The sequence below is a fragment of the Microcaecilia unicolor genome, chromosome 3 (assembly GCF_901765095.1).
Source record: "Microcaecilia unicolor chromosome 3, aMicUni1.1, whole genome shotgun sequence".
Lineage (NCBI taxonomy): Eukaryota > Metazoa > Chordata > Amphibia > Gymnophiona > Siphonopidae > Microcaecilia > Microcaecilia unicolor.
The window spans coordinates 111361248-111386428 of NC_044033.1; the positions used below are offsets into that span (position 1 = coordinate 111361248).

At 42.8% G+C, this 25181-nt stretch overlaps 1 protein-coding gene across 2 annotated transcripts in view; it reads right to left on the reverse strand.

The window, feature by feature from the left end:
- Positions 1 to 25181, reverse strand: part of NINL (ninein like) — a 247655-nt gene that overhangs the window by 48925 nt on the left and 173549 nt on the right. For both annotated transcript variants that reach the window (XM_030196281.1, XM_030196282.1), the window contains exons 18-19: positions 13587 to 15071; positions 2758 to 2862 (exon numbers count right to left, since the gene is read on the reverse strand). In XM_030196281.1, coding sequence (XP_030052141.1) covers positions 2758 to 2862; positions 13587 to 15071 — 1590 coding nt within the window. The remainder of the gene's footprint in view (positions 1 to 2757; positions 2863 to 13586; positions 15072 to 25181) is intronic.

Consider the following 25181-nt stretch of genomic DNA (forward strand, 5'->3'; position numbering starts at 1 on the left):
ATTCTTTACCATCTGGAAAGTAAGGGGGGCTAGGAGGGGGTTAGAACTGTATATAACTGGGAGCAGAGGCAGCTTACGTGGGAACAGACAGAAGAAGGAGAGAGAGGACAGACAAGAGATGCAGGATCCAGAGAGAGCTGAAGAAGAGACTTAATGCTGATGTCCTACTTTGTTTGCTGGCAAATAAAGAAGATTTCTCCCTCATTCTGGTGTGTGCTGTTTGACTCCTGAAGTACCACAGATTCTGCTAACACTAGTGGTAATTCCTGCAACAGCACAAGGGTAAGCACTGTCTCAGAGTGTATGCCTGTGTGAGAATGTGCGTGTGACAGACACACAGAGTGTGTGTGTTTGTGTGTGCGTTTTTTCGAGAGTGTGACCGTGGCACACAGAGTATGTGTGTGTGTCTCTCTCCGTATCCTCCTCCTTGCAGCATGCCCTTGTAGGAGCACAGGGGTAGGCACTGTCTCAGAGTGTATGTGTGTGTGAGAATGTGTGTGTGACAGACACATAGAGTGTGTGTTTGTGTGTGTGTGTGTGTTTTCGATAGTGTGTGACAGTGACACACAGAGATGGAAAGACTGTGTGTGTCTGTGTGAGAGAGATAGAGCAAGTGTCTGTCTGTGTGTGTTGTGTTTGGTGCAGTTTTTCCTTCCCCCTCCCCCTTCCCCTCCTCTCCTTGGTTTGTGCTTACCCCGAGTAGTTTCATTTTCATTTGTCTGCTGCCTGTCAGTTGCCTCTGTCATCCTAGTAGGAGTTCCCTGTTCTAGTAATGTTGTTTCTGCAGGGAGTTCTGTGAGGGTGGGCGGCACTTTCGTGATGGTGATTCGGGAGGCCGGTAGTGTTATCTGTTGAGCTGTCAGTTTCCAGAGTGTGGCAGGCTCGCAATGTTCGTTGTTTTGTTAGGGCGGGCGGCACTTTCTCTGAGTTGCTTCTGTAGACCGACACTGTTATCAGCTGAGCTGTCAGTTTCCAGAGTGCAGCAGGCTCGCAATGTTCTTTTTTTTTATGAGGGTGGGCAGCACTTTCGTGAAGGTGCTTCAGGATGCTGGCAGTGTTGTTGGGATGACCGCTGGCTCGCAGGCTGGGTGTTTTTGTCAGGGCGGGGGGCACTTGCTGGACATTGCTTCTGTAGACCGGCAGTGTTATCAGCTGAGCTGTCAGTTTCCAGAGTGCGGTTCGACATTGTGTACTTGCGGTTACCTAGCGCGGGACGTTCGGGCGGGTCTTTTTTTTTTGTTTGTTTGCGCGTGGCACTTGTTTGTTTTAGTAGCTGGTGACGTCACGTTTTCTACACAGCCTACTTGTCCATCTTAGAATGCGGCACGGTACCAGGCACAGAACATTGGTGGGATAGTTCCTTATGTGTCTCTGTGTTCCGCCCTCGACGTCATTATGTTTGACGCGAGGGCGGGGCCCAGAACGATTCCCCCTCCCCGCCTCCCTGCCTCCCTCCCTGCCAACCCCTTCATTGTTCTGCTATTGCTCCGCCCTCGAGGGCAGGGCCCGGAGCGATTTTGGTGACTTCACCACCACGAACCTTCGAACCTTTTTGAAGGAAGTCAGGGCTTGGCTTCACTGATGTCAGTGTCCTCAGAACGTTGAGGGTGAGTTTTATTATAGTAGATATGGAAAAAAGTAACTAACTTGCTAATCGAACACACACAAGGACTAACACTGGTTGCATTATCCACTCCTACATTAGCTAAGATTATATTCATGCATTTATCCATCGCTTACAATTGGTTCAAAATGCTGCTGTTCGATTGATTTTTGGATTATCTCGATTCGAGTTATTTCAATTTTATTACACCAAACTTCATCGGTTACTTGTTGCTGAGAGGATTCAGTTTAAATTAGGTATTACCACCTTCAAAATTCTTACTAGGGAAATTCCTGATTATATGTTGAATCTAGTATCCTTGTTACAAGAGTCCTCTACTAGATACAATATTCGAAATCTTTTTCAACTAAGATTTCCATGTAAAAGAATTTAAAATCAATTAAACATCTCACATTGTCTATTCAATATTAGTGAGCTAACTTATGGAACCAGCTTCCATTGTTTTTGAGGTTTTGTTCTCATTTTCAACTTAGAAAACATTTAAAAGCTCTTTTATTCTGCAAGGAGTGTTTATCTACTGCTTAGTATATGTTACTAGTTTGTTTTAACTATTTGTAGCTCCTGCATAGACTGGTCCAGCTCTTGATTACTGTAATCTATCCTTGGAGTGAATAGGTATAGGCAGAATAGAGAAACTGGCATAACATAACATAACATAACATAACATAACATAACATAACATAACATAACATAACATAACATAACGTATAACCTTACCTATGTGGATGGTAATGTTCTATACATTTAAGAGTGCAAATGGCACTAATTTTGGCTTTGTCTAGCATTAGAAAAGAGCATATTTATGAAATGGTAAAAGACAACCTGCCAAGCAATAGCTAAAAGGAAAGTCATGTTCAATTACTCAGTGTGTGAAGCCAGCCTCCATAAACCATGCATAGGCCATGGAAGCCAGATATCTAGTGAAAGCAAACAGAACTGCAGCACGGTCTTCGGGAAAATGATGGACAGAACAAGTCATAGTTGTTACCAGGATTTTATAACAAAGGCTGTTTAAGCTATAATTGCTGTAGGAGAGACTTAACACTTGGAATAATAATTTTTCTTTATATAATTCAAGAACAGCAAATGGATCCTCTAGATATTGCTTCTGTTATGTTTCCAAATTTCCTCACCTGTGTTGGCTGACTTCTCCTTCAGCATCATTCACCACTTGCTGAAATCTTCCCAGTTCATCCTTCAGCATGCTGTTATCTTCAGTGAGTCGATTTAATTCAATTCTGCATAAAGGAATAACCAAGCACTTAAGACTTCAAATAATTTTGCTTATTCTAGTAGTATTCACTGATGGTCCTCAAGGGCTGCAAACAGTTTGGGTTTTCAAACCGTCCCTAAACAATATGCATGAGATAGATTTGCATATAACGAAGGCTCCAGCAACTGACAATGGAACCCATGTGGGAGGAAGTGATACTGGACCCAGTGCTTACAAATGGGGAGAGTGTTTCTGATGTTATAGTAGGTGATCATCTGGAATCTACTGATCACCAAATGAAGTGGTTCACTATTAGGATATGGGTGGAGATGGTTCATTCAAAAGGTTAGGGTCGTAGACTTAAAGAAAACTAATTCTTCTAGATGGGGGGATTACCTCAAGGAGCCATTAGCTGAATGGGAACATAATTGTGAAGTAGAAAACTAGTGGGCAAAATTTAAAGGACATATTTTAAGGGCTATGAACCTTTTTGTTAGAAAAAATAAATAAAAAGAATAGGGGAAAATGGCAGCCTTTATTTTTGAAAGAAGTAGAAGAGGTAAAGAAAAAAAAAAGTTAGCCTTCATAAATTACAAGAGAGCATAGAAAGAGGAAGGCAAACAACAATATCTAGATAAGCTGGTAAAGTAGCCAGAAAAGCAAGGATGCAATATGATAAATGGGGGAACAAGACATTTTTTAGATATGATAGTGATAGGAAAAAGTGCATAAGTAGCATTATGAGACTCAAGGGTGAAGGGGAGGATTATGTACATGCTGGTAAAGATAATGTGGAATTGCTTAGCATATATTTCTCTTCTGAGTTCATAGATGAAGGGACAGGAGTAAGACCCCAGAAGGCAAACATAAATAGGAATGGAAGTATGATAGACCGTGAATGATTTTCTGAAGACTGTGTTCAAGAGGAGTTAGATAAACTAAATGTGGACAAAGCAATGGAACCAGATGGCATACATCCAAAGGTACTGAAAAAACTTAGGGAATTTCTGGCCTTTTCAAAGCTTCATTAGAGTTGGGAGTGGTCTCAAAGGACTAGAGAGAGGCAGATGTGGTTTCTCCCCACAAAAGTGGAAGTGAGGAAGAGGTTGGGAACTACTGGTTGGTTAGCCTGACCTCTTTAGTGAATTAATTAATGGAAATGCTGCCAAAATAGAGGATAGTGTAGTTGCTGGAATCCAGTGATTAATGGATCAGAGGCAGCCTGGCTTTACTAGAAGTAGGTCCTATCTGATAAATCTTCTCTATTACTTTAAGTGATCACAGATTGGATCAAGGAGAGCACTAGATATGGTACTTAAGATTTCAGAGCGGCTTTTGACATGTTTCCACATTAGCAATTTATAAATAAACTGAAAACTGCAGCTTTATTCAGAGCAGCTGCTGACACGGTTCCACATTGGCAACATATAAATAAACTGAAAACTGTTGGTATGGGCTCTGATATGACTGACTAGGTTAGAAATTGGTTGGTGGAAGCTGATAGCGAGTAACAATAAATGGAGTTCACTCTGAGGATAGGTCCATTGTCAATGGTTTGCCACAGGGATCAGTCCTTGGTCCTATTGTAGGGTCTTGGTTTTTTTTTTACATTTTCATAAGAAATATTACATAAGAGCTGCTGGGAAAGGTTTGCCTCTTTACAAATCATACCAAGACCTGTAGCAGAGTGGATACCCTGGATGGTGTAGATATAGAGTTGCCAACTTTTTGCCACAGAAAACCTCAACACCTGCCCTGCTCCATCCAAGCCCCTCCCTTGTCCCACTCTCATGCCATGTCCCAAGTCCCTCGCCACGCCTACTGTTGTACCCTTCTCTCACTCCTCTACAATCAACTGTCCACACTAGAGTTGCCATCTCAAAAAAAAACAAAACCTGCCACATATACATTCGTTCTATGATTATTTCACAATCTTTATACAACAGAAACAGAGCTCCAGTAACCAAACTCTGCAAAAAACAAACATATATTGAATAAAACCTGCCATAATAAAACAGCACTATCAGGGTCTGCCATCAACCATCACACTTGCAGTGGCCCCATAAGCATTTCACAGCTTGCTCCTTGGGGGCAGCAGAGACTTGAAAGAGAGAATGTCCAGGACTCAAATAGTAACAACCCTACCTATAAAGAGGCAGTACCCTAGAATACCAATATACTTCCTACTGGAAATATAGAACAAGTCAGATTGCTACAAATCCCTACACAGAAATAAACACTAGCAGAATACCTCACCTTGGTCACACGCACAAAACACACAGATAGACCCTCGACAAATATGAAACAAGGGACCACACATTAGTAATAGAGATATGAAGACAAAAGACTGAACTGGAAGCCTCAAAATGTCAGGTGCTGCATGTACAGCAATACTAGAGAAATGGAAACTGAAATGTAAGATATCAGAGAAGTAAACTTGACAAAATTGACAAATTACAATTAATAAATTCAGAATAAGTACTGTTTTTCTCCTCTATTGTCTGAGCATTTTATTTTTCCATTTGCTTTGGTCCTAGTGTCTCTTTTCTGGTTTTCTCTTGTCAGAATCTCCTGTCCATTTCTCATTTCATCTCTCTATGTGACTACCATCCATCTTTCCTCTATGTTCCTAATATGTCCTGTTCAGCATCTCTCCTTTATGTCCCTCCCTCCCTCCATCCTCCCCCAAAGTTCACCATCTTTCCTCTCAGTGTCTCTATCCTTCCTGATGCTAGAGTCCACCTTAAGGGGTCAACACCCAAGAAAAAGAACTAGGTGTTGTTGTAGACAATATGCTGAAATCTTCTGTCCAGCATGCAGTAGCAGATCAAAAACCAAACAGGTGCTAGGAATTAGGGAAGATATGGAAAATAAAACCAAGAATACTACAATGCCTCTGCATTGCTCAATGGTGCAACCTCACCTTGAATATTACGTTCAGTTCTGGTTGCCATATCTCAAAAAACATATAGCAGAATTAGAAAAGATTCAAAGAAGAGTGACCAAAATGATAAAGCAGATGGAACTCCTCTCATATAAGGAAAGGCTAAAGAGGTTAGGGATCTTCAGCTTGGAAAACAGATGGCTGAGGTGAGATATGATTGAGATCTATAAAAAATGAATGGTGTAGAACGAGTAAAGGTGAATCAATTTTTTACTCTTTCAAAAAGTACAAAGACTAGGGGACACTTGAAGTTACATGGAAATACTTCCAAAACAAATAGGAGGAAATATTTTTTCACTCAATAGTTATGAATAGTTAAGCTCTGGAACACTTTGCTAGAGGATGTAGTAACAGCGGTTAGTGTATCTGGGTTTAAAAAAGGGTTTGGACAAGTTCCTGGAGGAAAAGTCTGCTATTGAGACAAAGGGATGCCACTGCTTGCCCTGGGATTGGTAGCATGGAATTTTGCTGCTATTTGGGTTTCTGCCAGGTACTTGTGACCTGGATTGGCCACTGCTGGAAACAGGATACTGAGCTAGATGGACCATTGGTCTGAACCAGCATGCTATTCTTAAGTTCTTATGGTCCCTCTGCATCCAGCATTGTCCCTCTGTATACCTGTCCCTATGCTCCCTCCACGCCTAACATCTTTTTTCTCTGTTTCTGTCCCATCTCTTATCCAGTTTCTCTCCTCTCTCTTCCCCTTCTCCTACATCTCCCAACATGAGGCCAGCATCTCTCCTCTCTCCGCTGCCTTGCCCTCCCCCAGTTTGGCATCTCTCTTCCATGATTCCGTGGTCCTCTCTCTCTCTCTTCCTCCTCCCTCTACCCCTTTCCCCCTCCTGGAGTTCAGCACCTTCTCCTCCTTTCTTCTTCCTCCCCGCTGTGGTTCAGTATCTCTACCCCTTACTCTTACACTACACCCCCTCCCAAGACTGGCATGTGTTTCTCTATCCCCTCCTCTCCTGCAGGTCTAACATTTCTTCCTCTGCCTCCCCCCAATGCGCCTGGGTTCTCCCCCTCTTTCCCTTTCCATATGTCTAGTTTCTTCCCCATGTGGCATCTCTCCCTTCCCCCACCCAGATTGCCATCTCTCTCCCCCTCATGTGCGGCACCCTCCCTTTCCTGCTTCTGCTCACAGTCCTCCAAAAGAAGTCAGTCACTGGCATCCAAAAAGACACACTACTCCCTGCTGCTCGGGGCTTCTCTCTGCTGCTGTCCCACCTCCTCTAATATAACTTCCTGTGGGCGAGGCAACAACAGAGAGAAGCCCCGGGCAGCAGGAAATAGTGTGTTTTCCTGGATGCCAGTGACTCACTGCTTTTGGAGGACTATCGGGTTGAAGAGAGGAAGAAGAGATGCTGCTGAACCCGCGGGAGGTAGAAAATGAGGAGACAGGTACACTGAGAGCTGCTGGGTTCAAGGGAAGGGAGAGACAGTTGCTGGAGCATGGGGGCAGGGAGACTGAAGGCAGGAAAAAAATGGCTTTTCTGATGCTGTTTTTAATTCTAAGCTGGCTGAAAACCGGCTAGTTGACAACTCTATGTGGATAATATGAGGAGGGATTTAGCAAAGCTTGAAGAATAGTTTAGAATCTAGCAGCTAAGATTTAATGCGAAAAAATGCAGGATCATGCATTGAGCTGCAAAAGCCCAAGGGAGCAGTACAGTAGAACGAGCAAAATACTTCTGCATACATCAGAGGAACGGGACCTGGTGTGATCATATCTGATGATCTTACAGTGACCGAACATGTAGAAAACATGACGGCAAAATCCAGAAGTATTCGTGGGTAGCTAGGAATTGACCATCAAGAAAAAGGAGGTGATAGTGCTTCTTTATCTGGTATGATCTCATATGCAGTACAGGTACAATCTTAGAGACATACCATCAAAAGGATGTAAATAGGATGGAGTCAGTCTAGAGGGCGGTTACTAAAATGGTCAGTAGTCTTAATCATAAAGAATATGGGAACAGATTTAAAGATATCAATATGTAAACTTTAGAAGAAATGTGGGATAGGAGAGATATGGTATTAAATGTGCAAGGAGTGATCTCTCAGCTCAATATGTCCAAAACTGAGCTCCTTATCTTCCCACCTAAACCAACCTCTCCCCTTCCCCCATTCTCTGTTTCTGTCGACAACACGCTCATTCTTCCTGTCTCATCTGCTCGTAACCTTGGGGTCATCTTCCTCTCCTCCCTCTCCTTCTCTGCACATATTCAACAAATTGCTAAAACCTGTCGCCAAAATTCGCCCTTTCCTTTCTGAACACGCTATCAGAACCCTCATCCACACTCTCATCACCTCTCGCTTAGATTACTGCAACTTGCTTCTCACAGGTCTTCCACTCAGCCACCTCTCTCCTCTTCAATCTGTTCAAAATTCTGCTGCACGACTAATATTTCGCCAAAGTTGTTATGCCCATATCAGCCCTCTCCTGAAGTCACTTCACTGGCTCCCTATCCATTTCCTTATAAAATTCAAGCTCCTCTTATTGACTTATAAGTGCATTCATTCTGCAGCCCCTCACTACCTCTCCACCCTCATCTCTCCCTACACTCCTTCCCAGGAACTCTGTTCACTAGGCAAATCTCTTCTAATCTCACCGCACCTTATACCTGAAATGGGCTTCCTGAGCCATTACGTCTAGCTCCATCCCTGGCCGCCTTCAAATCCGGGCTAAAGGCCTACCTATTTGATGCTGTTTTTGACTCCTAACTTGTCACTTGCTTGTAACCTTTATCTTGTCTTCCTCTCTTCAGTAGTCCCTTTCCCTGTGTGTCCTTCTTTCTGTCCTACCCTTATCCTTATTGGTCCTGTCTGTCTGTCCTGATTTAGATTGTAAGCTCTTTTGAGCAGGGACTGTCTTTTCTTCATGTTCAATTGTAAAGCGCTGCGTACGACTGGTAGCACTATAGAAATGATTTATAGTAGTAGTAGTAGCTGAAAGGAAGCTCTGGAATGAGCAGTTGAAGGATGAAGATTCAGAACTAATCTATGGAAAATAATTCATTACAGAAATGGTGATGGATATATGGAAGATCCTCCCAGAAGACGTAGTAGAGATGAGAATTGTATCTGAATTCCAGAAAGCATAGGACAAGCACAGAGAATCTCTGAGGTAGAGGAAGAGCTTGTAGAACTTAGTAGTTGGTGTGGATAGGCAGACTGGATAGACTACTTGGCCTTTATCTGTTGTCATTTTCTGTTTCAGATCAACGGCTACCACTGGCTCTTTTTTGCTATCCTAAATTAAACCATATAACTATGCGGATAGCAGTTGAATCTTGCTGGATATCCACAGAATTAGGCTGAACACCCACTCTCTGCTCTTGCTCTGCCCCAGCACTCTCAATGGGGGGGGGCTGGGGGATAATTCTATAAAGGGCCTACTTTCCTTTATAAAATATTAGCGTAATAGGGAAAATACATGCATAAATTTTAGGAGCAACCATCTACACTAGCCATAGAGCTAGTGTAAATGTTAGTATCTAGATTGCTAAAAAAAAACCCTACACAACTTATAGTATTGCATACTCCACTCAAGTGCATGCTCACCTTCCAACTATATACCATTGCATTTAGGCACCATTTTGTAGCATAGCATGTAGCTGAATGTTGGCCATACACATGTATTATGCCAGCATTCTGGCTATTTACAGGTATTTTTGGTGCCTATATGTTGTTGCCTTCCTTAAGCCAGACGTAGAGCTGGTGTAAATGCTCACACAGGGATCATTAAATAAATGTGCATTAATTATACATTATTCATAGAATAGCCAGACTTTGATGGGAGGGGGATCAGAGGCCAAAGTGTGTGTGGGGGGGGGGGGCACATTTTGCCCTGCTTCTCTGGTGCCGCACCTCCCCCTGCCGCCACTGCACAAAGGTACCTTGGCTGTCGGGGGTCCCCAACCCCCGCCAGCTGAAGCATTTGTCTCGCACTGGTCTCACATTGCTTGTCCTGTTCTCAGTTGTGCTGTGCACACTCCTTTTAATGAAACTGAGCATGTGCGAACAAGTGCGCATGGCATGACTGAGAAGAGCAGGGTAGGCAATGCAGCGGGACCAGCACGGGACAAACGCTTCAGCTGGCAGGGGTTGGGGATCCCGCCAGCCAAACTGGGGGCCGCAGAGCCAATTTGGGGGGCCCAGACCCCCATGTACCCCCATAGCTACACTATTGATTACCGTGGGAGTAGCATGGGAGCTCTTACCGCCTCCTAGATAGGTTGCAGTAAGGGCTCCCATTGTAATGGCCACTCACTAATAGGGAAATTAGTGCGTGGCCATTACAATAAAATATAGCACGGCAGCCATTTTACCACCACACTAAAAGTAGCCGCAGCATGCAGAAAACCCACGTGCTGACACCAGTGCCGGCCACTTTTTAGTGTGGCTCGGTAAAAGGGCTCCTTAGGCACCATATACCCACATAAGTTTAATAAGATACTGGCATTTACCTGCGTATGTGCACACATACACATGTAAATACTGAGTAAGCAGCTTATGCCCTATTCTATAACTACAAATATATCTCCCATAGCACATAAATGGAAAGTGGGCATTTACATCAGCAGAATCTGGGCAGGGCATGGGCAGAACACACATTTACATACGTAACTTATAGAACACAATAAGTGATGCATGTATCTTCTGCATTTAGACATCAGCATTCACACTAGCTGGTGTAAGTGCTCACTCCTAAAATATAGGCAAGTATGTGGCTTCCTAGGGTATTGTTGTATATAGGAAAGAAGATGCTATGTTCCTTTACAGATTAGCTTCCTACTAGGCACCCTCTAGCTGTCTATATCTAGACGTCATTTTATAGAATTTCTACTAAGGGGACAATTCTATAAGAAGCCACCTGGCTTTAGGCAGCAAGAATATATCTGTGCATAAATGACAATATTCTAGCTATACCCTATTCCATAAATAGGCACCAATCTTCAATGGCGCGTACTTTGCAGGTAGGCGTTCACATGGGTGGAGTCTGGGTGAGACACACTACTGTCCTCTGATTCGGCATGCTTTTGCGAAGACGTCCTCTGATGCTGATTTTGGTGAATTTTGTTGAAAAGCTACTTTGATCGTTACTGCAGCAGAGGACGTCTTCACAAAAGCATCCCAAATCGCAGTGATATATTCTGCGACAACTGCATTTGGCAAGCTTATTGACAGCACTACTGAATAGCGGCTTTGGCGACAGTTATTCGTTCTTTGTTCTAAAGGAACTAACTGGATACATCTATTGGGCAAAAACTGTAAGACTCCTGAGGAAGGCTTATTGAGCTGAAACATGGCCTGTGTCGAGTTGTTGTATTTCCTTGAAGATATTGATTAAAGATTTTTAGTGCATCATTGACTTCTTGTTGCTTCCACTGAGTTGTTTCTGCATTGCAAAGTGTGGAGTTTTGTTATGTTTTTTTCTCACCACTTCAGTTGTACCACAGAAAGACACTGTATCAAATGCATGACCCATACCCATGTACTTTGCAACTATATGGGATATTTAAATATTGTTCCCATTTTAAAAAATCATTGAATATAATAAGTGACTAAGAAGCTATCATTTGGACATATAATGGCTTTTATAAATATATTTTGAACACACCGAAACCCTGACTTGCTTGGTGTATTCTAAAAAACATTTAAATGTAAAATAATACCTCGGGAATTTTGCACACTAAAATAAAAATTGACTTAAAACTGAATTCCATCTGCCTGCACTTTTTGTTTGCTGGTTAATCCACAGCAGTCAGCATTTTTTTAGAATGGTAACTGTCGGCTGAATTAGATCCTGCTGATATTCAGTTCTGGGCCATATCTGGCTTTTGGCACTAAATATATCGGTCATCATGGTAACCAGATCAGTGGCGTAGCCAGACCTGACATTTTGGGTGGGCCCAGAGCTAATATGGGTGGGCACTATGTTTATATAGGTGTGAGTAGTTTTCTGGGGGGAATCCTAAATAAATTTTAATAAACAGTCTGCCCAACAGCTGTCCTACAGCAACATAAACCACATACGTATTCAGAACCTGTTATAATAAACATTATACCTTTTTGAAATATACGTCTCCCTTATTGATTGGAAAGAGCCTATATTCCCCCACTCTTCTCTTTTTTCTTCTTGCAAACCTTAAAACCACCATACCGAGAATACAAAACACTGAGGACCTATAGAGCAATTCTACCATACCATAAGCAGTCATTTCTACAAATCACAAGGAAAAGGAAAGCATCTTAAACACTACAGTGAGCACTAGAACATCAATTCACCTCTTCCAAGTGTTTCTAATCATATACAGCTACCATTGCCCCCCAGCTCCAAAAATGCAACAGAACAAAATGCACCAAGAACTGATAAACTGACAATTTTACAAGCGTATAAGTAACAATGTTAAATAAAATATTGTGCATTAAATATTTACACGCATAGAAAACACATAACCGAAGCTAAGCCCCGTTTTACAGAGATGCATCCAAATAACAAAACCCAGAAAACCACATGAATCAATGGCCGCCCCTTTCCCCTTTTAATTGTCCTGTTGGTTATTTTGAAACCTCCATGTTAAAAACCTGTTTATCCAGGCTGGTTTCCACTCCACCCCGATCCTTCCTTCCCTCCATTTCTCAACCCCCCCCCCCCCCTTTGACACAAAGCTATGGATTGCCCTACCCACCTTCTGATCCCACCCCAGCAGGAAGCTGCCTCTGCAGGAAAGCCCTGGGCTTTGCAAGGCCCTTTTGTGTGGACAAGAACAGCATAAAATAAAAATCCTAATTAAAAAAAACAACAACACACATACACATCATTCAACTATCTACGACAAGGCACAGCCACCTCCTGCAAAAACCAAACAGAAAAACACTATCTCATCCCTTCCCTTCCCAGGCTCATGTATTTTCTGGCCACACTTAACAGGAGCAAAAATGAAAAAAAAATTGAGAGATCAAAGAAAGCCCTAGTTCATTGAATCAGCCATGGTGCTCACCAGCTGCTTCTCAGGAAAGTTGAAGCCAGTCCCCATCCAGCCGTGATGCAAACGTCCTCCAACCCCTCTTCTCAGGATAAGGAAAGGAGCAGGCCCCCTTCGGGCCTTCCCTCACTGTGTCCCGCCAGGGTGGGACACAGTGAGGGAAGGCCCGAAGAATGACGAGGCGATTTCTTTTTTTGCGCAATGCATGCAGGACAGACTCTACCCCCTTCTCTGCCTGGCCTGGAGGGAAACCTGCCAAAGTCTCATCTCTGCAGCCAATGGCTGGAATTCGCCACTGCCCCACGTTCGCCTCTGGGTCTAGCGTTTCCCCTCCTCCCCCCGGAGCGCCAAGGCAAGGACCATTGCAGCGGAGGAACAGACGGAGCAGACGTGAAGCAGAAATCGACTTGTCATCTTCAGAGGGCGGGACTCAGTGAGGGAAGGCCCGAAGACGACGAGGCGATTTCCTTCTTTTCCAATGCAGTGCACGCAGGGCAGCGAAGCGCTGCCTGCGAAAGCGAAACAGTTTTTTTTTTTAAATGCCCGATTTTCCGAGCGCTGACTGGGTGGGCCTGAGTTGTGATTGGGTGGGCCTGGGCCCATCCAGGCCCACCCGTAGCTACACCCCTGAACCAGATATTATCTGGGTATCGTCAATATTCATGACTGGTATCCAGAAAACTTGACTACAAAACTGAATCTTTCTCTTCCCAGATCAAAGTACATACTCTTGTTCTGTTAGTACTGGTCTGCAGTTTAAAATGTTTAAATTCTCTGCATTACTGGTTAGTGAGTAAAGGATATTAGAAGTCAAACCTGTCACTCTCTCTTGCTCCTGTTTCTTTTTCTACTTTACACATTAAATCTTCCAACTCAAGCAGCTTATCTTTCAGCTCCTTCTTCTCCCTCTCAAGCTCTGTTCTTGCATTCTGCACCGCCTGGGCTGCCATCTCTTCTTGCTGTTGTAACCGAGTGAGCAATTCTTCCTCCTTCCTTTGCAGTGTCGACAGCTCTTCTTCCTTCGTTCCCAACTGGTCCAGTAGCTGGCGATTTGCACTCATATAGTGTTCAAGTAGCTTTGTCTTCTTTGCAAGAGTCTCCTCACATTCCTTAAGTTGATGTCCACACGCAGCCTTTTGCCTACATGCTTCATTTTTAGCAGTCTTTAAGTGCATCAACAGACCTTGCTCCTTCTTTTGCATCGTTTGTAGCTGCTCTTGGAAATGCCTTATCTCTTCTACAAAGAACATGTTCTCATTTACCAGCTCCTCCTTCTCTGTTGCAATCAGCTGAAGTTTGGATTCTTGCACCTGAATCCAGTCTGACCTTTGCTGCAGTTGAGAAAGCAGGTAATCTTCATTTAGTTTGAGTAATAGCAGTGCTTCATCTTTGGCCTTGAGTTGTCTAGACAAGGTTACTCTGTTTTGTTCTTCTGTAAAGTCCACTTGTTTCTCAATTGCCCCCTCATTTTCCTTCATCACTTTCTCTGCTTTGGCGTCATCATTTTGTGCCAAGCTATTCTTCTGCTCTAATTGGGTAAGTGCATCTTGCCCTGTCTCTTTTAACAAAGACAACTGTACCTCTTTGACCATTAAACAAGTTAATAGCTGTTTATTTTGCTGAGTTTGGCCTTGGATTTCCGCTCTTTGCTTCTCAGTGAGGTTGTCCTCATTTTTTGACTCTGACTGAAACCCAATCTCTATTTCCTTTTTCACATCCTTCTGCTTTATCCCAGCTGCCACCAGCTGCTGCATCCTATCAAGTGAGGGTGATACATCTCCTTCTTTGGAAAATAGCTGATCAGGCAGCTGCTGATGCTGGTTAACTTGCTCATCCCCTGAGTCTATTTGTGTCTCAAGACGGTCTTGTCTGTTTAACTTAGATTTAAATTTGACTTCTACTACATCGGATGCACCACTTTTCGAATGCCTCTCTGCTTCAGTCAAAAGAATTTTTAGGTTCCCAATCTCATAATTAAGTTTGTCTATTTGCTTTCTTGAACTGGTTTCTATCATTTCTTTCTCAAGGGCAAATGTTTTACAGACATTAGCTTGTTCTTCATTCATCTTTTCTTCAAGCTTTAGCTGTTCTTTCCTCCATTCCATTGCTAGTTCTGCTGCCTTTTCCTCCCATTGTTTTTTCTCTTGGTTATATTGTTCTTTCACTTGTTTTACTTCCATTTCATGCATCTGTAGTATCTCTTCCTTTTCATGCTGATATTGCTGCCATAAGCTCTTTACATTGACAGCGTACTCTGCTTCAGTCTGAGATAGCTTTTGATTCAGTTCTTCGGCCTCTTTCCTACAGATAAACAATGCGATGATTGACCATGTTAGATATGATTGTTATCTTAAACATATTTAATCTTACTGGCTATAAGTGAATAATGATTTATAGCAATGCATAAAAGATACATTCAACTTGGCTAACTCAAACCATTCAGATATCCAGACCCAACTTGGTAATAATGAGACTGACTGCAGCTTTATTCAGATTGCACAAGATAACAAAAGAGAAGCAGACCTTATAAAAAATAGTCTTTGTTAACTCTTTAAGGGCTCCTTTTACTAAGTGGCTGTAAGCCTGCTTGCTATTTATTTTATTATTTAGATTTTGCTCACACCTTTTTCAGTAGTAGCTCAAGGTGAGTTACATTCAGGCACACTGGATATGTCTCTGTCCCAGGAGAGCTCATAATCTAAGTTTGTACCTGAGGCAATGGAGGGTTAAGTGACTTGACAAGATCACAAGGAGCAGCAGTGGGATTTGAACCGGCCACCTCTGGATTGCAAGACCGGTGCTCTAACCACTAGGCCACTCCTCCACTAGGAAGCACTGCCAGGCTATCGCAGCAGCCTGGTGGTACTTTCCACCCCTACTGCACCATCATGTCTGGCACTACGCAAATTTGTAGCACTGGATACTACCCGGCGTGGTTACCGCCGGGGTTAGCACAGGAGCCTTTACTACCACCTCAATGGGTGGTGGTAAGGGATTCCTCCCCCCCCCCCCCCCCCGAAATGGTCACGTGGCAAGTGCTTTACTTGCTGACCGGCCATTTCCTGAGGGAAAGCGAGACCGGCCCTTTTACCAGCTGCGGTAAAAGGGGACCTTGGCACGCATGCAAAACATGCGCCGACGCCAACGTAGGCCCCCTTTTGCCGCAGCTTGGTAATAGGGGGCCTAAAACTCCTAGGTGTCAAAGAGTGTTGTCCGACATATCCATGTTTCGCCAGAAGGCTGCAATAGGTGCAAAAAAACCCAGCTGGTGTAACTCTTAGGTGTCAAAGAGTGTTGCCTGACAAGGCCATGATTCACCAGAAGGCTGCGTCAGGGGCAAGAAAAACCAGCTGGTGTAAAATCTCAGGTTCCACCAATACTTATAAAAATACTCAGCCTGGGTTTGTTTGAAAAAGAGTCAGCAGTCTGTCTGAGGAACTATTTTCTTATAACATCTGCTTCTCTTTTGTTTCCATCTTGGATACTGTGGACTGTTTGCCTTGTTTTCTGAGACAAGTTAGTTAGTACCAAATGGGCTGGATTTACTAAAATGTGCTACTACATTAGTGCACGCTAAAACCATTAATGTGTGTTTTTAGTAAATAGGTCCCATTACATAAAATGGAACCTGTGGCAAATAACATGTGTTAATGCATGAGGTAACACAGCAGTACCATTTAGTAAATGTAGCTATGAGTTGAGAAAAAAAGCTCTATGAACTAAAAATACTCCCCAAAGTATGCAGGCAGAACTAAAACAAATTTCAAAATAACTTTGGGTCTAAAAAAGTCCAGAGTAAGTTGTATGAATAGAGAGTTTTCTGTGGGTAGACTTGATTGCCAACATTGAACCTGTTTGATCTGTTCAAGAAAATGTATTGACTTTATACATAATGACACAACAACAAACAGACTACAACTATCAGAGTACATGTGGCTGCTCAAAAAAATATTAATAGCAGACCAAACATCAATAAATTTATCTAAAGAGTCGCCTCTCTCAGCTATCACCTTCTCATACTCACAAATTTGGCAAACTAAACCTCACCACAACCGCACTGTTAATGCAGCATTATTCTTCCAATTATAAAACTGAAAGGGGGAGTGAGAGGGGGAGCCCAGAACAAAACAATAGTATCTCCATTATCAGATCAGATACACAATATGTCATTTATAAAGTAAATTTTATTTTGACTCCTATTCACTGCTCACGTGCCTGTACCTTTTATCCCCACCTCTTTAATTCCCTTTCCTCTTAATTGTTCTGTCTGTTTGTCTGTCCTATTTAGATTGTGAGCTCTTTGAGCAGGGACTGTCTTTACATGTATGGTGTACAGCGCTGCGTATGCCTTGTAGCACTATAGAAGTGTTAAGTAGTAGTAGTAGTAGTAAATATGAAGATTTTCTAGTTTACTGTAAAGCCCACATTGCTACAATAGATAAATGTGTCATAGCAGGGGCGTATCTGCGTGGGGCCACAGGGGCCTGGGCCCCCGCAGATTTTGCCCTGGACCCCCCTACTGCCGTCAACCCTCCCCCGCCTACCGCTGTCACCTACCCCTGCCGAGATCCTCTGGTCCGGTGCCTTTAAAAGTATTACTTCAGCTGGCGGGGGACCCCCAACCCCCGCCAGCCCAGCCGAGGTCTTGTTTTAAAAAGTTCTTCCATCCTTGTGCTATTGAAAACTGCCTGCCTGCATCCCTTCCAGTTTCGGACTGAGTCTGACGTCGCAGCACGTTGACGTCCTGCACGTACAACGTGCTGCGACATCAGACTCAGTCCGAAACTGGAAGGGATGCAGGCAGGCAGTTTTCAATAGCACGAGGATGCAAGAACTTCTTAAAACAAGACCTCAGCTGGGCTGGCGGGGGTTGGGGGTCCCCCACCAGCTGAAGTAATACTTTTAAAGGCAACGGACCGGAGGAAGCGGACCTCGGCGGGGGTAGGTGACGGCGGTAGGCGAGGGAGGGTTGACGGCAGTAGGGGAGGGTTGACAGCGGTAGGGGGGGCGGCGGCCACGGGGGCTATAATGTGCCCCCTCACTCTAGCCCCTGTCCCCCCTACCGCCGAACCTCAGATACGCCCCTGTATCATAGTAGTCATTCTGGTCTCTGAAGCACTGTTTTTCCTATGACAACCAGAACAAGCCAGGAGCAGCACCTGGGCAGTTAAATAGTACTTAGCCAGTTTTCCGGCAATATTCAGCAGGCGATAGCCAGCTGTTTCCTGATGAACACCGAAGGTTAGCTCTTAGCGGATAACCAGCTAGCCCCTGATTTTTGTTGCATTGCCAGCTATATTTGATGACTAAATCTGGCCGTGTCAATAGGGGGAATATCGTTGGCCGGTTCAAACTTAACTGGCCAGCGCTGAATATCGGCTTCACCAATTAAATTTGAACCAGCCAAAAATAAACCAGATATTCAATGCTGGTCACTAGAAATGGCTCGGCACTGAATATGAAGGCTCAGCACTGACTGCGGGAGGCAGCCAGCTAGCTCCCATGGTCTGAATATTTACCTAATTATAGGTGCCCAGCGGATGCCTGATTGGCTCATATTAAATAAAGGAAAGTAGGTGCCTACTTTCCTTTACAGAATACTAACTTAACACATGTATGCACTTTGGCATGGGCACTTACTCTAACCATAGAACTGATGTAAATGCTCAAACCTAAGTTCCAGTGATACACGTGTATCTCATTATGTGTTACCATATTCTGTAACATATGCATGTAATGGTGTACTCTACTGTTCCCTCTATGCTGAGTGAGAGTCTTCCAACTGCATTGCTACCAGTAGGGGGTGGTGTTTCAATATTGTGTTGTCAATGGCTAGAAACAATAAACAGAAAAAAAAGGGGGCAAGAAAAGCACCAAAATAATGCAATAAATCTTTCTCCACAAGAACTGCTATATACCCAAGGGAGCAAAGAACACTAAGACTGGGAGACTGGGCGTCTAAATGGCAGATGACGTTTAATGTGAGCAAGTGCAAAGTGATACATGTGGGAAAGAGGAACCCGAATTATAGCTACGTCATGCAAGGTTCCACGTTAGGAGTCACGGACCAAGAAAGGGATCTAGGTGTTGTTGTTGATGATCCATTGAAACCTTCTGCTCAGTGTGCTGCTGCAGTTAAGATTCAAGCAAATAGAATGTTAGGTATTATTAGGAAAGGAATGGAAAACAAAAATGAGGATATTATAATGCCTTTGTATCGCTCCATGGTGCAACCGCACCTCGAATATTGTGTTCAATTCTGCTCATCACATCTCAAAAAAGATATAGGGGAATTAGAAAAGGTGCCGAGAAGGGCGACGAAAATGATAAAGGAGATGGGAGGACTTCTCTATGAGGAAAGGCTAAAGTGGCTAGGGCTCTTCAGCTTGGAGAAAAGGCGGCTGAGGGGAGATATGATAGAGGTCTATAAAATAATGAGTGGAGCTGAACGGGTAGATGTGTAGCATCTGTTTATGCTTTCCAAAAATACTAGGGGGCATGCGATGAAGCTACAATGTAGTAAATTTAAAATGAATCAGAGAAAATTTTTCTTCACTCAACGTGTAATTAAACTCTGGAATTCGTTGCCAGAGAATGTGGTAAAGGCAGTTAGCTTAGCGGAGTTTAAAAAAGGTTTGGACGGCTTCCTAAAGGAAAAGTCCATAGACCATTATTAAATGAACTTGGGGAAAATCTACTATTTCTGGGATAAGTAGTATAAAATGTTTTGTACTTTTTTGGGATCTTGCCAGGTATTTGTGACCTGGATTGGCCACTGTTGGAAACAGGATGCCGGGCTTGATGGACCTTTTGTGTTTCCCAGTATGGCAATACTTATGTACATATCACTAAAAAAGAGGAAAAAGGACCTGGAGGCATCAGACATCCATCAGTGGCAAGGCTATTAGGTCTTCTATAGCACAAAGCAATTCCAAGCCCCTGAGCCTACGGCATTTGATCAATCATTTGCCTCCAGTGACCAAAACCTCTAAATTATTCATTAACTTTTTATTTAAATCCTTGATTGTAAATATATTTCAAATTCAAATAAACGTTTTTGAAATGAAAAATCAGTGTACACAAGTACCTTCTACAATTATTTCATATGAGGCATTAAGCAAAAAACCTCATTGGAGTCCCAAACAACAAAAGAATAGAGAAGCAGAAGTAGTCGCTTATTTTCCCTATTCTCTTTATTATTTTGTTGTGTTTATTTATGATCAGTTGTTGTTTGGGACTCCAGTGAGTTTTTTTGCTTAATGCCTCATATGAAGTAATTTTAGAAGTTACTTGTGTACTCAGAATTTTCGTTTCAAGAACATTTATTTGAATTTGACATATGTTTACAATAAAGGATTTAAATAAAAGGTTAATGAATAATGTTTTGGTCACTGGAGGCAAATGATTGATCACATGCTGTAGGCTCAGGGGTTTGGAATAGCTTTGTGCTATAGGAGACCTAATAACCTTGCCACTGATGGACGTCTGATGCCTCCGGGTTCGTTTTCCTCATTTTTAGTGATATGTCATAATGGCTAGAGAGAGGCCAGGTTCTCTGGAGTCCTGCAGAGCTTGCCTGTCCCCCACGACTGAAAATGTTGAAAAGTGAAACAGCACCACCCACTGGCAGGACTATAAGTGGAGGACTCCTGCTCAGCATAGAGGGAACAGTGATATACTCTCCACCCACGTGTATGCCCACCTGCAAACTACACACCATCAAAGATATGCATGTAGTTACAGAATGACACTTAGGCGGTGTATTGGCACACAAGTGCATATGTGTACACATATGTGAGTATATGCTAGTATTCTAAACATTTATGCACATAACTGGCAGGTAAATATTAGCACAAGAAAACAAAAAAGAAGAAAGGTCCCCTACGAAAAGAATGCTGAAAGAAAGAAGTAGGTCTATATAAAACAAATCTCCAAAAGATGGTGGAAATTCAGAAGATAGATTCAGATTTGACATGCTGACACTGTATTTTCTCGGAGCTTGAAGCAGAGAAAGAATTTATACTAACTATTTCCCTTCAAAGATGACCTAACTCCCAATCACAGCCACTTGTGTTTTAAATCATTCAGATTCTTGTTGACGCCTGATGCAGGTGATTAGCACCAAAACACGGCACTGTGTCGGGTCCAAATCTATCTTCTGAATTTCCACCATCTTTTTGGAGATTTATTTTATGTAGACCTACAGACTTTTTTTTTATCATAATAAACTTTATGTTTTATCAGTTCTTACTCTAAGGTTCTAATATTTATTTTTATTGGTCCACCCCTGCTGCCTTGACTTTAAGTAATAATTAGCACCTGCTTTATAAAATGACCCCCTAGATGGCGAAAAGGATTGGCACTTTTGTCTTGGGCACCAGTTCAAATTCTGTGCAGGAGAATATTATCCACCTGACAGCTGGTTGGCATCCTATATGAAATAAGTTACTGGTCTCAGTCAAGTTTCCAGTTAATAGGTGTCTATCCACATCACATGAACTAGAGTCACAGTGTGGTGCTGTCTAGACGCACTTGTTTGTAGCAGCAGCAGAGAGGCCCGAGACAACCTAGACTAGAATTATGACTTACTCTTCCACAGGCATGTTGGCAGGACAACACTGCCCGCTGCTTGTGCAGTAACCCATTCTGAATTGATGACTTTTGTTTTCAGCGCAAGCCTCACATTCACTATAAAAAGTTTGAAAATTACTTGAAAAAAAAATTTGTATGACCAGAAGCATTGCCAGAATTTGAATGTCAGAGCAAGCTTTACCCTTTTCACGTTTGCCAACATTTGGAAAGAATTATATACAAAGGATCTGTGCCTGTCTATAGGCACAATAACGCAAAAAAAAAAAAAGAGAGAGAGAGAGATGGAAATTTAAATACAGCATGCAGGAAGAAATGCTGAATGTCTCAAACAAATTTAAACATTAGAAATATTGGGTCAATATCTTTATAGAACTAAGCCTCCAAAAAATCCTGACTGCTTCCTAGGGAAAGTTACAGATTGTAAAATGTTGATAAGTGCTGCATTCCAAAAGCCCTCTCTTGCCCTTCTAGCACTATGATGCAGAACACAGGAAGAGAGAGAAGGAAAAATAACTGAAGCAGTGAGCAAAAGATGGTACTATACTTTTTTTTCTAAGCCACGTCTCCATACTTCCAAGTCACACACAAAGCAATTCATCACAAATATCCACACACATATAGGCCCCACCATCAATATACACCCCTGCAAACAAGCTTATATATACACACATATACAGACCCTATTCAAACAAACCCTCCACACATATAATGTAATGTAATTTAACTCTTGTATCCCACTAACTCCCACATCCACACCTACCAAACATACACATAATAATCTCCCTACATATATATATCCACACCATCCTGCCCCCCACACTACATTCCCACATATATACCCCTATACATATGCAACCCATAAACATTCCGCATACCCACAGTCAGAGTCTCTCACATCACAACCATTTTCTCCCCATACACAAACACTTCCCACCAAATACCTCTAGACACAACCTACCAATACTCACATGCTTCTCCTACACATTAACTATCCCTTCATTCCACACCCATACACCTAATACACCCATGTCCCACATTCAAATTTTTTTTCAGAAAGGGTGGTGGATGTGTGGCATGCCCTTACTGAACATATAGATAGTCATGGCTGGGGGGGGGGGTAGTTATTATGGTGCATTACAGCTATAATGCATGTTAAAGAGCACTAACATGCATCATATCAGGTACTGCTCATTACTCGTAAACTAAATAATGAGGCTTGTAGTGAACACCCCAAACCACGTTATTCCTGGTAAATAATGCCAACAAAAAACTGGTGGTATTTTTCCATCCTGGGAGCAGTAGGCCGCAAAGCTGAACAGGCATTTCTTAAAGTGGACGGTCCTCGCAATCAGGGGTTGCTCCATTCCCCCCCAATGAGGTCCCCTTTCCTCAGAAGACCCCTGAGTACATGCCCCCACCACAAATGATATCCCTCCACTCTCTTCCCCCTCAAGTACACCCAAAGCACCCCCCCCCCCCCACCTTAGGCCCCCTGGGCCTACCTTTATTAATCCCTGGTGTCTAGTGGGGCAGCCATTTGAGGGGTCTTTAGGGTGGGAGGGATGTCATTTGAGAGGAGGGCTCTTTGAAGAGTAATGTACTTGGGGAGGCTTCTGAATGGGGGGAGGGGGCGTGTCATCTAGGGGAGAGGGGTTCCAGGATGTCAACGTGGGGAAAAGGAGAAGAAAGGCAGCTCTGACTGCAAGTGACATGCCCTTTAAGAAGCTTCAGGGTGCATTGGGCCACAAAGTACTCCCTGGATGGTAAAATAATGCTGCTTGCAAAGCTGATCATAAGCAGTGTTATTCTTATACTGCTGAAGTGACTTACTTGTGGTACTTAAGATTTAAGAACATAAGAACACTAGTAAAAAAGCCCCGTTTCTGATGCAAATGAAACGGGGGCTAGCAATGTTTTCTTCTGTGTGCATGTGGGAGTGTGTGTGTCCCTGCCCTCAGGCCTCTCTCCCCTCCCCCCTCTGAGTCCTTCACTGTTACAGAGCCAGCGATTTGATTTCGTGCTCTGCTGTTTTCCTTCACTGACTGTGTTACAGAGAGGGCGGGGCAGACACTCATAGGGAAACCGGATATCTCGCCCCCTTCACACTTCCGGCTGGAGGCTTCATAGAACGTTGGTGTTGCTTTTTATATAGAGAGATAAGCGTTGCCATACTGGGACAGACCGAAGGTCCATCAAGCCCAGCATCCTGTTTCCAACAGTGCCCAATCCAGGTTACAAGTACTTGGCAAGATCCCAAAACAGTACATTTTATGCTGCTTATCCTAGAACTAAGCAGTGGATTTTCCCCAAGTCCATCTTAATAAAGGCTTATGGACTTTTCTTTTAGGAAGGTATCCAAACCTTTTTAAAACCCTGCTAAGCTAACTGCTTTTACCACATTCTTTGGCAACAAATTCCAGAGTTTGATTACACATTGACTGAAGAAATATTTTCTCCGATTTGATTTAAAATTACTATTTTGTAGCTTCATTGCATGCCCCCCTAGTCTTAGTATTTTTGGAAAGAGTAAACAAGCAATTCACGTTTATCCTTTCCACACCACCCATTATTTTATAGACCTCTATCATATCTCCCCTCAGCCGTCTTTGTCGCCCTTTTCTGTATGTTTTTTAATTCCATTATATCTTTTTTGAGATGCGGTGACCAAAATTGCACACAGTATTTGTGGTGCGGTCACACCATGGTGAGATACAAAGGCATTATAACGTCCTCATTTTTGCTTTCCATTCCTTTCCTAATAATATCTAACATTCTATTTACCTTCTTAGCCGCCGCTGCACACTGAAAAGAGGGTTTCAGCATATCATCAATGATGACACCTAGATCCCTTTTCTGGTCAGTGACTCCTAATGTGGAACCTTGCATCACGAAGATACAGTTCATGTTCCTCTTTCCCACATGCATAACTTTGCACTTGCTCACATGAAACGTCATCTGCCATTTGGATGCTCAGTCTCATAAGATCCTAAAAATCTGATCATATTATGATCACTGTTATCAAGTGGCCCCCAGCACCATTACCTTCTGCATCAGATCATGCGCTCCACTAAGGATTTTTCCTTCTCTTGTTGGCTCCTGTATCAGCTGCTCCATAAAGCAGTTCTTGATTTTGTCAAGGAATATTATCTCCCTAGCATGCCCTGATGTTATATTTACCCAATCAATGTCAGGGTAATTGAAATCACCTATTATTATTGTTCCCTAGTTTGTTAGTCTCCCTAGTTTCTGGTAAAATTTCTACATCTGTCTGTTTATCCTGGCCAGGTGGATGGTAATACATTCATATCACTATCCTTTTCCCCTTTACATATGGAATTTCAATCTAAAGGGATTCCAAGATGTGTTTTGTGTCCAGCAGAATTTTTAGTCTATTTGATTCAAGGCCCTCCTTAACATACAATGCTACCCCTCCACCAATTCAATGCACCCTATCACTACAATATAATTTGTACCCCGGTATGACAGCATCCCAACTTCTACCAGGTCTCAGAGATGCCTATTGTATCTAATTTTTCATTTAGTGCAATATATTCTAACTCTCCCATCTTATTTCTTAGGCTTCTGGCATTTGCATATAAACATTTCAAACTATGTTTTTTGTTCCTATTTACATATTGCTCAGCAGTTGATAGTGATTTAAAGACACCTGCCAGGAGGCTCATTTTCAAAGCACTTAGCCTCCCAAAGTTCCATAGAAACCTATGGAACTTAGCCTCCCAAAGTGCTTTGAAAATATGCCTCTTTTAAGTCTACTGTGGTCTCTACTGCAACCTCACTATCGGGATACCCTATCTTCCC